Consider the following 14,565-nt stretch of genomic DNA (forward strand, 5'->3'; position numbering starts at 1 on the left):
ACCACCACCACCCAAGAAAACCCCTTAACCTTACCTGCCTCTGTTCACGCTCAACATCCACCCCTCCATCTTCTTGGAGCGATTTTGGAAATGCCACCCATCATTTACATAGCAGCTATCTTACCTGTAGTTCTTTGTTATGGGGAGAAAAGGACTGCATGATCTTCGCTGCCCACCCCTCTTAAAAAAGGGGGCTATGATCATCCTGGACATTGCTTCAGGGGTCTAATGGCAATAACGGTTGAACACAAACGTGTATGAAGGTAATGTCGCACCGTCATCGTAGGCCCTTGCTTTTCTCTGTTCTATACATTTGAGTGGCAGGCCACTACCACTTGTCACAGCTCACCACAGAGGCATTGGTGCCTAAATATTTGGCACAAATATCACACCCAAAAAGATGGGGAAGAAACACCAGCATGCCAGCCTTTGACCTTTAATACAGCAAAATGCACATCACAGTGATGGACAGTCTTTCAATTCTCGCAACTAACAGTGAAAGGTCAGGGCATGGAGCAAAATGGCACAATTCCCTTTCCAAGTGCGTTTTGGAGAGGCTAAATGTAAAATATTAAAGACGGAGTCCTGATGAGTCAAAAAAATATAATCGCAGTTGGAACACCCCTGTCCACTATTAACAACAGCACCTGCCCGCAGGAAATCTGCTTCTGAAGAAGGCCCATTATAGGAACCGCCAGACCAATTAACAGACAAACTCATATCAACATGATCATACACATACACTGTCTGGATCAATGTAGTGATTCCTGTGACCAAGGAAGGAGGCCATTGCATCCATGGCCACATATGAGATATGGACTTTATGGAAGCAGGTATAAAACAAGGTTCAGAAGGAACCAGGGAGCCAACTATGCAATAAGGCATCTTTCTCAATTGTAATGGCAGCCTTCAGAATTTAAATGTAAGCTTTTGGGACATGGCAGAGTCAACTGTAATGTCCTCCTCTGTTAATATACACGTACCCCCACCCCAAATACCTCCAAATATTAAATTGGACACACTATGGAGCACCATCTTGGGGATTAGTTTAGGGAATGGCTCCGCTGGGCCCTTTGGAGAACAGCACAGTTGAATGAGTGAAAGGAGGCCTTCAAGACTTCAGCTGCCTTACATAAGCTAATCATGATTCCGCAAATGAAATGGGTGAATGTGGACCACAGGGTTGAATATTATTGTACAACAGACATGCAATGATAGCTTGGCTTAACACTGTACACAGCACCAGGCACTGTAAATTCAGACTTTGTTTGTGGCAGGCACTGACCACAGTATTTCCCCAACTATTTGTGGAAAAGTAGGGGAACCTTTGAGGGCAGACAACATCCTGTTTAATACAGAGCGGTGCAATGTGTGCACAGCAGAAAGTCTACCCATTCTCATAAAGACCATTTGTGAAATGCTGCAAACCCTGAATAGTCTTAAATAACAGATCAAAATACAGAATACCTTTAAAAGCGTACCCATCTGCACCCCAAGGTGCAGCCCTAAGCCGAGGTAAGCCACCCAAAAGTGCATATCACAGCAGTAGTAAGGAGCGCTAGTATAGCAGCCCAGGGAGGAGGCATCAGCATGGGCGCAAGGAGAGGGCAACAACTCTAAGGTGGGCACAGTGGTTCAGGTTGATGGTGGCATTTAAGGACACATCGTCAAAATAAAATCAGGGAGGACGTCCAAATTAAACTCAGCAGTTAAAGATGAAGTTAAAGCTTAATATTGCCTGATATTAACACTCCCCCCACACCCCCAAGTAACTCGAAGCAGGGTGTGCACTGGGGAGGGCCACGTTCAGTTGCATGTGCAAACAGAGCCGAGGGTCAGTAGTTTGTAATTCAGCTTGCCCTGCTATTCCCACTTGTGGCAGCGGGCTTGCAGAGACCGATGTAGCTTGTCCATAGTGCACAGAAGTTAACCGTCACCAGTAGTATTCGCGTCTGACTTGTGCAATGGGCCATATGAAGATTTGCAATGCTCTGGCCCAGGAATCTCTGGTTGAGTGTGCAGCGCTCGTGATAAATGCTAGCATTTGGGGGCAACAGTCCCCGTTGTAGAGAGAAGAGTTTGTGGCGGACCCCAGGGTTGAGGCTCAGCAGCCGCTGGCGCAGCGATCAGCAGACACCACCAGCTCTTGCAATCGGGCACATCATAGTCCCATCTATAGATGCAAGACCTTCACATACCCTGGCAGCCGGGTTTAGCAATCAGTGGTTATCTTGGAAGACAGTTCCTGGATCCTCCGCGCACTGCAGCTCTTGCACAAAATGTGGCCATCGAGGGGGTAGCAGCCTCTGCCCTCTCCCTCAGAGGACAGCAACAGGTCACACTCCTGAGAAATGATAAGAAAACGTTAGTATAGGCAAGAGGACCAAGACAGAATTTCAACCACAAAGAAGGGCTGAAAAGGGGAAAGAAATGGTATGAAAATAGCTCCCCACCTCGCATTTGTAACAGTTGATGTGAAAGCTACGATCCAGAGCAACAATCCTCACCGTCTCCTCTTGTCCTGGCTCTGGCAGGATGGCATTCCCACAAACGGAACAACGTGGTGCAAATTTGCTGCGGGGAAAAGTAAGATGTCAGCAACCAAAACTCACATTTCAACAGCGAGCTCAAGTAACTGTACGGCAGAGCCCAAGTGCTCAGGAAAGCTTTGAACATTGCCCTTTGGTTTCACTTGCCAATGTAAAAAGAGAGCAAAGGCCATAGTTCTAATGGCAGGATTAGGCAAGGCATTTTTCTTGCATACCATTTCCTTAGAGAAGGCAAACAGATGTTCAGGCACAACTGAAAAGCAATACGTGTTTTCTAATGGAAGGCGCAGCTGCCTGGTACCACAAGGAAAACTTTCAGAAAAAAGCTCAGATTTCACTTTATTTTTTAAAAGACAGTATAGAAAAGGAGGAAACGACTGAGGACATCATCTCGGGGCAGGGGTTTGTTAACTGAAAATGCCATGAGACACAATCAATTTCAATAGAACTGAACACACCTTTACTCTGATCGGAAGGAGATCATTTGGCAGGGGTGTTCTACTCCCTCAAGGGCCAGTGTATGGGAACAATGAACTGACATGCCTTTATCCAGGCAAGTCCAAGAGGGAAGTGGAAGAGTGGAGACAGGGGAGAGTTTTATAAATTAGAGAGGACGACAGTGGGAATACGTGAAGCGTGGGATGGAAGTAAAAAAGGGGATAGGGAAAGGGGAAAGGCAGAAATGAGTGAACATTAAGGCAAAGATGGATGCATTTTTGGTGTATTGTACAGTGTTTAGGTAACCCACTTAAGGGGGCTTCAAAAATACTGGCATCAGAGAAACAGAAACTTTCCTGAGCAACCTGCAAATGACGACTAATAAAATGTACAAACGGGATTCGTTGTGTCCGATTAGTCTCAAGGTATCGGCACAGAGAAATTAGAAACTAAAACTGAAACCGCCACGAAGTATACATGAAGCAGATGAGATGTTATTGAAGGCATTTACTACAGATAACTGGAGCTACACCCAGTCTTTACTGTCATAAGTTTAAGGTGAACTGACCCCCCAAAACTTTAAAACCCCACCTTACATGATTTGTACAATATATTTTGTGTTGTATATCCTATTTACCATTTTGTATCTGGCAAGGTTTCTGTGCAATGGATTCAAATAAATATAATTGATAGGCAATGCCATATGCCGCCGCAGGGCAACACCACCCACTTTGCATTCAAGGTGCCTTAGTAGACCTGGGTATGAAACTATGTACCTAGTCATGCAGCCAGCACTAGCAAGGGACATAGCCCACACCATTCCGCAAACCTGCACATCGTAAGCCACAGCATTACTGTTTGGTCAGGCACCGAGAGGGCATAGTCCTTCATGGAAATAGGCATTCAGCATTCATTTCATACATCATGTAAATGCCATTCCTCCTATCTCTGACATTTATTTTATGCAGGGTTACCTGATGGGGACACGACACAAAATTCCTAACTATGATATCTAAATGCTCTTTGTGTAGCACTGGTATGTTTTTATGCACCGTTATAATATGTAAGAAGCAGACTATGCTTAGCAGAAACCAAAGCCTTGCAGCCCTGGCTAGGTAGATTTTGTATTTCTATGCCAAATCATCTTCACCTGTGAGACCCTCAGCCCGATTTGCTGGATTCATGGATTTTTTGATCAGTCTCCTGAGTGAGTGGGAGCCTTTTCCCCCACTCACTCATTCAAATATTTGGTCTAGGAGAACCATTTTTCATTACGTTTGTACTTTATTTTATGGAGTCATGATTTCCTCCATATTTTTTAAGGCATCTGTAATTTACTTTTGTAGCACACTGCACCTTTTGTGTGGTGCTACTGGGAGCCTTTTGTATTTTCTTTTCTTTTATTTTCCTTTTAAGAACTAATGTTCCAAAGGGTGGAGGGATACTTATCCTTTCTACCTTTTATATTGTGAGATCAGCACACCCCACCTGGGGAGTGCTGAGGGGTTACACAGTATACCCTTTCTCACTGCTCCTGTAGCATGTATGTTACAGTGACAAGCATGCCCGTATGGTTGGTGGCAGTGGACGTGTTCTACCGGCTTTTGTGTGATTATGTACCTGCAGGATGTTGTCACAGCCCCAGTAATGCATAGAAGGGTCACAATTGACCCAACATGGTGGCTGGGTTCTTTTCATGCCATTTCCTGTGTACTTGTTCTTTCTTTTGCCCTTCTTCTGCCGTCCTGGGTGGAGGAGGTCCTGGTTTGACTTTTGACTTCAGCAGGAATCCCGCCAAGGCTCCATAGTGTCTGCGAAGACAGGAAACGAGGAGTCAAACGCTGAAGTCCTTTGTCTTCTGGCATGCCTGCCAGGAACCAGCTCCAACTGGGAGGATGGCTGTTCCCCCCCCAAAGTTTGAATGCAGCACACATACTGATTGGCCGGGTTACGTTATTGGGCATTTGTATAGCACCTTTCACCACTGATATGGAGAGAGTAGTGTAGAAAACAGTGCTTGGGTACACTTGTTATGTGTGCAGCCAGGGCAGATAAATTGGTATGTAGCTCGTGGATAACTGGCCTGAATGCTGAAGCTGAAGACAAGTCGACCACTTGAACAGAAGAATCGAACAACACTATGACCTGAGACGCTTGCAGACCCTTCCAGTAACTGGTGAAGCCTGCTAAGTGACTGCTGCTGTCCTGAGCCTGTTTTCGAATCGACAGGGAAGCCCCGAAGACGGCGACTTCCTCTCATGGAATGGTGGGCATGATCAGTCGCAAGGCGAACTGCAATTTGAGCCACCCCACGACAACCTGCTGCCTTCCTGGGCTGCAAAGCGTCAATATCCTGGGACCTGCAACCATCCTGCAGTGCATCATCTTCCGAAGAATGAATCTTACTGAAACTTTGGTGGACTCCTGCTGAACCTCCAGAAGCAGGATTCTACTCCTGAAAGTCCCCTGACCAGAGTGCAGGACTGAGCAAGCGAGGCAAATTGATCAGCCCACAACCGTTCCTCACTGGTGTCTCTGAAAAGGTGCCAAAACCACAGATCCGCTTTGGGAGCACGAAGAATCCTTTGCTGAGAGTTCCCTCTCGCGGCTGCTGTTGCAAAATCCCATACCGAGTTTCTCCTTTCATCAACACGACCAAGGAACAGTAGACCAGGTCTGCAGCTGCTACTGCAGGAAGCCATCCAGCTTCATCTTCTTCATCACTCCTAAGCTACAATGTGACTCTAGGTAATAGCTACCTAAAGTTATTCTGTCGCTCATGTATTGGTGGGGTTGGGGGAGGGTCATTCGAATAGTTGGGAGTTTGCCCATTCACTTACGCCCAGGCATAACGCTGAAAAGCATTTCAGGGAGCCTTCCACAAAGTCCCTGAACCCTTTTTCCCACAGCAACTGTTACTTAATTGCTACAGAAGATTTCCACAGGAACTCTTGCCCTTTCTACAGCATGTGCCTGCCTTTTTGACTTCCAATCTGACCCTGAAAGAGACTCAGAACTAGATAGGCAAGGAGTCCTAAAGCCTAGGCTCTGTGAAGAGATTGTTAAGTAACTTACCTTGTGTTGCCGTCATTGCTTTCATAAGGATCTGAAACAAAGTGTTACAAAGTCTTACTTACCTTTGAATTGTGTCTGCTATTCTAAAACCGAATAAGTCGTGTACTCACTTGCTATTGTAGGTAGCGTAACATTATTTTTCGTTAAACAGACTAGGTTACACATTTTCCCAAGTACTTACTTGCTAATGTAAGTAGTATAGCTATAATATTCCTGAAACAGAATAAGTTACATAGTGGACTACCAAGTTATTACTTACCTTTGAATTACGTGCGGTCATTCTGAAAAGTATTACAGTTATTACTTACCTTGGAATGGATTCCACCATTCTAAAACAGATCTACAAAGTTTACTATAGCAGTAGTTGTTCTTACCTTGAATCACTTGGTGCCATTCTAGAAGTATTTTACACTGTGGTTTACTTGCAAGAAGTTTTGTATTGGTTTTAAATAGTGTTGGCTTATGGTTATAGTACTGACCTTTCTAAAGTCGTCTCTTTGGCCGTGCATATATATAATAATCCATTATTTTTACATAACTAAAGCGTATGCTACACGTTCTTTGTACCTTCCAACAACCCTCTCTCCACCCTAGGATAAGCTTGGCTGCTCTGCCATAGCTCCCTCATATGGAGTAGTACAGACTTATACTAGAGGTTGCAGCTCTGTATTGCCTAGTAGATAGTGTTATAAAGTCCTTTGGGTGGGCTTTAGAAAAACTGTCCCAACAGCTCTGCAAACAGACCACCCACAGCACTAGGAGACCGTACCAAGGGCATAGGAGCGCTTTATAAATGCAATGTAACATAGCATGGAAGGAGAACTGGGAGTCAACATTGGAAAGGATACGGCCAAGTACAAAAGTCTAACTGCAGGAATCCCCTTGACTCACAAGTCAAATATGTCTGTAAGGGGACACAAACATGCCCGTAATGTGACTCAGAAAAGGGTGTATTAAATACTTTAAGTACTATCATGATTCTAAGATAAATTTACCAAGCACATGCAGGGTTCGAAATTGAGGGGAGCTGGAAACAGATTAGCTCTTGTGTGTAGCCTAGCAGAGCCTAGTTATCTTGACATCAACAACTACCAGGAGCTTTTTTGGCTCACCAGTCCAACTGATGGCAAACAAAGACAACTATGACAATGTAAATGGGTGCATTTGGGACAAAGCATAAATAAGCATTGGGACACATCTAAATGGCATTTAAAGCATAAGGACGTCATAAAAAATGGACACAATTGTATGTTTCCATCTTCTATGGAAGTTCTTTTTGCAGAGAGCTATGTACTGTCTCCACATTCCCCAGTGGTAGCTCTGGGCCACTGGTTAATGCTGGATACCCAGGAGCTGCTTTTAGCTCTAGTTTATAGCCAATCTTAATTTCGAGCCCTGAAATGAATGAGCATACCCACGAGTAAGATATTCCTTATGGAGCAGAGACTCCACAATGGCACTCATAATTGATTCAAAAAGTGATCAAATACAGGGATTTGACCGCTAGCACCCAATACTGCATGCAATATTGACCATTTAGGACAACCAGTCCCGAAAATGGTCAAACTAGACGGTTATACCATGTACATGAAACTAAATTCTTGCACCAGTAGAGGGCTTATCCTTAGGAAGTGGAGGGAAAGGGGATGGTGCATGAATAAGTGTCTACGTGTGTATATGTGAAATCATTCCAGGGCTTAAGTCACTTGTCTGAGGAGGACTGGTTCCAATATTACCAACATAAGCATTGCGTTACTAATAAAACAAGAGGTCTCTGAGAACATCTATTATTATGATCTATTTAAACCTTACCAGGCATTGTGTGGATAATTCCATCCACTGACAAGCTACTGATTTGGTCCATGTACTATCATAAGACCTTTAGTCCACAAGTCTTGGGGCTCTGTGAAGACTACAATGTTGATTTTGTGCAGTATAAAAGCTATGCAACATAGATAGGGAGCAACACTATAATAAGCCAGTCCTAGTGAGGAATATCTCAATATGGTGAGTGTCAGCGGGTTAGGTAATGCGAGAACACAAGGTGGGATGGCAGGGCATGCATAGAGTGAACGTCAATAATAGATCCCTTATTGCTACACTGTCAATGGTTTAAGTGGTTATAAGTTATGCTTATTAATTTCATTAGCTATAGCTGCTATGTATGTTGAGGGAATGGTGGAGACAGGTCTGCGAAAAAAGGATAACGTATTGCTGGGTACAAGGTGTCTTCACATGCACAGGCAGAAAGTGTTTGAAAATACAAAAAAGCTTGTAAAAAGAAAAGAAAAAGCTATGTAACATAACAAATGAGAACACAATTCGGTATCTCTCAGGTGAATGGGCTGGTCCAATAATAACACCAGGATCTTGCATCATCTAGACGTGGAACGCATTATAGGGGATGGGAGGCAATCAATCGGACCGATGGTGGGATTACTGGAACATCAGAGATTTGCTATGCAGCATCTGGGTGTGCCTGAAGCAAACTGAATTTTGGAGAATGGTGAGATGGAGTATGTGTGGGATAACTGGGCTGTCTAGACCCCTAGAGCTAGCTCAAGGTTTCTGCAGAGGCCCGTCAGGATTCACTTTCTTTGAGAATCACAAGGGGTATGCCTGGGGCACAGATGTTGATTATTACAAATGATTCATCATCTCAAGTTGGGTCTCGGACCGAGCAGGCATAAAATGGATCTTGCTATGGAGCGTGTCACAATAATGAACAAGAACAAAAATCCAGCTCAATATGGAAAACCTTTTTTGCCAATCTGAGGAAGGAGCACCCTGACCTCACATGCCCGCAATCACTACAATATTTCACATAAAGGCACTGGATGTTGGCTGGTTATGAGAATACCAAGAGCGTATCGGGCAAGAAGGCTGGTGTGGAATGGTATACGCTAGAGTACCTCCACCACAGGAAAGGTGGGTTAGATCTTTCATTGAATCATGAGTTTTCAAGAAAACATGTTCACTTTTAATCTCAAATGATTAGAACTGTCAGATATGTGTGGTTCATTGAAACAAATATCAAATAAACTTGAGGTTTAACAATCTGTCTTCCACCATAAGGTTCACCATATGAGCAATAGTTGCATTTCCTACGGTAAGCATTTGACCACAAATGTATTCAGATAGTGATATAGCTCCCATAGGCTGTGTGCAACATTAAGATGGGAAGGCAAGTCCAATCTACTGAGATATATGGATTTCTGTCATCATAAATAAAAGGCTGATTGACCAAGTAACCTGGGTTTTTCCAGAGATTATTCCCTGATGAAGTTTGCAATGTCAGTGCACAGTGTCAATCATCAAAGCTATCACGATACTTACCGATGAAAGTCATCAATACAGTGTATCTGGCTAGTGGCATCCACGGTGAAGGGCACGCCATCCAGGCAACGCCTGCAAACTACGCAAATAAAGCACTGGGGATGATAGGCCTGGCCCATGGCTCGTAGAATCCGGTCTAGGATGGGTTTCCCACACATAGAGCACTTCTCCAAAGTCACCTGTATAGCGAGAAATCAACAACGAGTCAGGGGCAGCATACTGCAGGCATTTCAAGAGCTTGCACAGGCGAACAAGGGCCAGACATCTGGGGCCCCAACTCAGAGGACACGGATTAAGTCACTGAAATGGAAGCGAACAAGCCATCAAAATAAACCACACACAGAAAGCCTCTGCAGTCAATGTGCATGGACAAATCAACAGAAGGGTGCAGTGCTAGACCCGCAGAATGTTTTGGGAAAGCATAGATGAGATTAAGCTAGGAGGAAGAGGGTGGAGTATTTGGGCATGTTTGTGTTTGTGCATGAAACTGCCTGCATGAGTGCCCACATGTGTGTGTGCCACATTTACCCTCAAGGATAGATTCATAAGAATGGGGGTCACGCAGGTTCTACAGTCATCTGTTACAAAGAAGATTCAAGAGCCCATTTCCAAGATAAGCCCACTGGTTGCTTCCTTGCTCTTCCTTCACGGAGGGGTAAGCGCACAGCTTTATCCTAAACAAGATGAATAACTTCCCCAAGGTAGCACTGGATACATGTGTACGACCCGAGACAAAAGGTAGTATTATGGGTCAGCCACGTCGGCATTGAACGGACAGTGTGAATGTTTTCACGAAAGCTCAATGGTAAGAAATACGCATGAGTGACTGGGATCTGGCAGCAGTGCAGCACAGGTCTGCACTTCGAAACTAGTACTTGGCAAACAAAGCACTGAACTGGTGGGTGACTAAGCTGACGTCCAGGATGTGGTTCTCTCTTCCTCCAGACTTCAGCTCTCAACCACAAAGAGTCTTCCTTAGCGGACACTAAACCTGCTCTAAGACAGTGAGTGCCCCACTAGGAATGATCCAGCCACCTTCCTGTGGATTGTCAGAGGCGATTCAGCCAGGACAGAAAAGGGACTGAATTATTAGATCACAGTTATAGACTCTGAAGCCTAAGGATGGCGGTGGAGAAAAAGGGGTCAAACAAGGGAAGGGGACAGAGCAATGCAGAACCACATCACAAGGCCTCCTATCCACAACACGAAGGACAAACTTATCTCGCATCTCATTGGCAATGCCCAAGTGACCCATCCAGGAGAGCATAATCACCTGAAAGGGGTACACTAATTTCTGGAAAACTCAACTGCATTTCAAAGGTTTGCTATGTATATCGGGCCCTTTGCGATTTTCATTCCCATCTGTCCCCTCGAAAAGACTACACTTTTATTAGGTCCACTTCTGCAGCAGGGCAGACAGACTAAAAACTGTGGTGTGGAAGATAGCCCAGAGCTATGCCAGTGGTTAAAACTTCCTTCAAAACCTTCCACCCATCATATTTTTTGGTTATAGTTAGTTTAGTAAGCCTTGGGCACTGTTACAACCCTGCTGACACAGTTAGTCTTAATGTATTTAAATTTGACATCTATTTTCAACTTCTGTAAGCACTGTAAGCCTCTTGATTAATCCAAGCTGCTGGGGACACTCCGACTAAACCAATCACATTAAGCGCAGAACAGCAAAGTGGCTGGGTCACACAAAGGACAATGATGAGAGAAGACAAGGCCACTGGCGGGAAAATGCAGTATTGTGGTCAATCATGGAGAGCCAAAAAGGAAGGTGGACCCATGTGGTCAGTCAGGAGGACAATGATCTCTGTGGTCAGGATAGGACACACAATGACAAGAAAGGAAGGAATATGGCAGAGCCCCCACATGGCCCAGTGGCCAGTGGCGCAGTACCAGAACCCCCTGTAGTCAGAAGGGAAGGGTGAAGGGGATGTTGTGGTCTGGGGGCTGAGGGGGCAGGGCAAGGGCTGCACTTACAATGTAACAGGCTTCACAGTAGGACTTTTTTTCAATGGCATAGAAGGGCTGTCCACGCAGACGACAGTGGCAGCTAATGCAGGTGAAACAGTCTTCATGGAACACCTGATCCATTGCCACACAGCCAGTGCCGTCCCCCACAACATTCTCTCCACAGCGAGCACAGCGCCCTGTAAACAAAAAAGTTAGAGAGAGGCAATCAAAAGGACTTTAAAGGACTACAGCAGTTGCCACCCCAATAGTGTTACTTGGGGTACAAGCCCTTCTTTCAGAGAATCCTGTGCCAATGGCTCGAGCGCTGCAAAACGCTACTTTAGCCCCCTGTGCCCTGAATAAAACATTCCACATGATCCATTGTGAACTCTATAGCAGGTACTGTGCCTGCGGCTCTCTCCATGCCTGGTACCCACTATAAAGCTGTATTAATATACGCAAAAGCATTAAGGACCATACCGTAACCCTAGTCCTCTTATCATAACCAAAGAAAAACACAGCACATGGTTATGAACAGCAATTGTTTTATATTAGTGGGGTAACTTCCTAGTATTCCACTTCGACCCACCCCGTCTGTTTGAAACACATCCTGCAGTAGCACTTCCTTCACATCTGCATTGACATGCATCTGCAGCTGCATGGGAAGTACCATCAGGCACCTTAAAAGATGGATGCTTGAACATATCAGAATCATAAAACACGAGGGATACATGTCACTCTTGGCAAACCACTGGGAAGAAAAAATGCAGGAACAGAAAGTCTTAGAAGCAAAGTTTAAATGCAAGAAATGCAATTTAAAAAAAGCAAACATGGGTCGCAAAATTATGAAGGATTAAGAATGTAAAACATGACCTGCATGGTCGCTAGAACAGTCTTGTTCATACCACAAATTCTTGTACAGCGCAAACTAGGCACACAGGCATCAGAGCGCTTTACAAATTCATAACATATAACAATCATAAACAAACCTAATGTAATAGTGTCAAGGGAAGTCAGAAGACCCAAAGGAAGGACAAAAATAATACTTAACGAATAAACAATCAGGCTACAGCCAGTAATAAAGGTCATTAATTGAAAAATAATTCAATTCTAATTACTGTACAAGTCCCTCAAATCTTTATTATGAAGAGAAGGAGGGAACAAAAACATATCAAGTGCATCACAAATAATATTTAAAGTGGCAACGAAATTAAATCAATTACACATAATTTTATTCAAAGGATGTTCTTGCAAACTCGGTGGTAGCATAAAACAAATAAATTGGATGGAGACAGCCAATCGTTACTTCGATTTTATAAATTATAATTCAATAAATGGTGCATATGGACAGTGGAAAAAAGGCAATTATATTTGAATTGCATAGATAACAGATTATATCCGAATAAAACTAAAATATTACAGCATCAGTAGCATGAACAAAGTGGCCATCGAATTTTGTGTTCTCCCCCTCTGCCTGCTCCTTGTGTTCTTGCCCACTCTCACTCCAAGTGCTACGATGTGGCCCAAGGTGGAGCAGAAGCTGGGTTCAGAAGCAAAGAACATGGGCCAACAGAACTTCGGCGCATGGAGGATGCGCAGCGATTCACTGCGGCTGAACTGCTGAGTGATGAGCTTGGAGTCCAGAACTGCTACACTTCTACCTCCGGGACTGCAAAGGACGTTCGCCCAATTAGGGAAGAGAACACTGCAGACCTACATCTGGTGCAGAAATGCTTTGGGTGCAAAAGCAGAATGCCATAGAAGGCCAGCAGCAAGCAGAAAAACCCCTATGCTAACAGTTAGATGAGGAGAATTAACCTCTACTTGAGGCTGCTGATATAAGAAACTTTATTTTAATGTTCGCTCCCTTTTCTTTATCGTTTATTGAAATTCACATAGTATAAGCAGAGTAGTAAGGTTGCGGGACGAGATGAGGTCCAATATGTAATATCCATGATGGCCCAGAAAAGGTCTTAGCACCAGTTCAGGAAGGATATCCAGCAGCCAAAACATGAAACTGGGTCAAGAGAAAAAGGGCCTACAGCTTAGCCAACATGGCCAAACCATGCAGTTAATTCCAGCAACCCAGCCCTGTGACAAAATCCTCCAGCAATTCAGGTAAAAATTAGCAGGTGTATGGGAGGATAGGTCCAGGAGACCCCCCCCCCCCTCCCCGACATGCCCCACCTATGTGAGGTTTGTGGCTCGTCAGGGGCCCCCCCCTGTCACCAGGGTCCAGGTGACGGGGTGACTACTGATCGACACACAGGACTGATCATGCTGTAATGTAACAGACCATGGACACCATTTTGGAAAGCATCAGGACTCCATTTTAGATACGGACAACCTGAATCCCAACGAGACAGCCTGCCTGCGAATGCTGCAGCTTGGCCCCCACTCACAGAGAGCCATGCCCTTCCCCTGGTGCCTCTGCTCCATGGCAGATCTGCTGAAGGCCCGTTCTAACGAGCAACCAGACACGAACAAGCATCAGAACAAACACTATCATTTACCTTTCGCAGTACATCACTGTCCCCGAAGTGACCTGACTCGCGGTTCAAGTATGGAAAATAACAGAAAACCATCCTTGACCCTGCATCTAACCCGTAACATGTAAAATATATGATGTCAATACCCTCTTTGTATAAACCCTTGTCGATGTCCAACCACACTCCAATTCCTGACGGTTTACAAAGATTGCTATATTAAATATAAACATCCATGTTTAAGAAAGGGATACAAATTCATAAGTATTGGTAAAGCAAGCATGGCCTCAGCTCATACACGATACCATGCGTCTAGAAGACTTAATGAAAAGAAATTGATACAGACTGCCTAGGGCTAACTAACAAATGCTGCCAAGTACAAAGGAAGGCAAGCGAAGCATTACTGCAAGCATGTGTGTGTGTGCATAGAGGGACACGTTTAAATGTACAAGCCAGAATGAAAATGTATTATCGCCTCTGAATGTATTGCTTCTATGCTCCTGAGTACGCCACCAAACCAAATACAACCTCATGTGTTATTCAGCTACTACCGTGTGACATTGCTAAAATATAGTCGTCCGATATTTAATGATGTATGAAACACTGCCAAATTATTGTAGACAACTATAAACTAATATACGAATGTATAGACAGTAGAAATGTGTAAACGCCTTAATATTACCAACTTTATTAATCATTTCCTTGTTTTATATAGTGTGCAG

At 44.3% G+C, this 14,565-nt stretch overlaps 1 protein-coding gene across 2 annotated transcripts in view; it reads right to left on the bottom strand.

The window, feature by feature from the left end:
- Positions 1 to 420: 420 nt before the first annotated feature.
- LOC138567315 (thyroid receptor-interacting protein 6-like) overlaps positions 421 to 14,565 on the bottom strand; it is a 114,413-nt gene continuing 100,268 nt past the window's right edge. For both annotated transcript variants that reach the window (XM_069645396.1, XM_069645405.1), the window contains exons 7-10: positions 11,385 to 11,554; positions 9,399 to 9,577; positions 2,454 to 2,574; positions 421 to 2,344 (exon numbers count right to left, since the gene is read on the bottom strand). In XM_069645396.1, coding sequence (XP_069501497.1) covers positions 2,213 to 2,344; positions 2,454 to 2,574; positions 9,399 to 9,577; positions 11,385 to 11,554 — 602 coding nt within the window. In that variant the 3' untranslated portion in view covers positions 421 to 2,212. The remainder of the gene's footprint in view (positions 2,345 to 2,453; positions 2,575 to 9,398; positions 9,578 to 11,384; positions 11,555 to 14,565) is intronic.

This window comes from Ambystoma mexicanum, chromosome 1p (assembly GCF_040938575.1).
Source record: "Ambystoma mexicanum isolate Mex_15411 chromosome 1p, UKY_AmexF1_1, whole genome shotgun sequence".
NCBI classification, from domain to species: Eukaryota; Metazoa; Chordata; class Amphibia; order Caudata; family Ambystomatidae; genus Ambystoma; species Ambystoma mexicanum.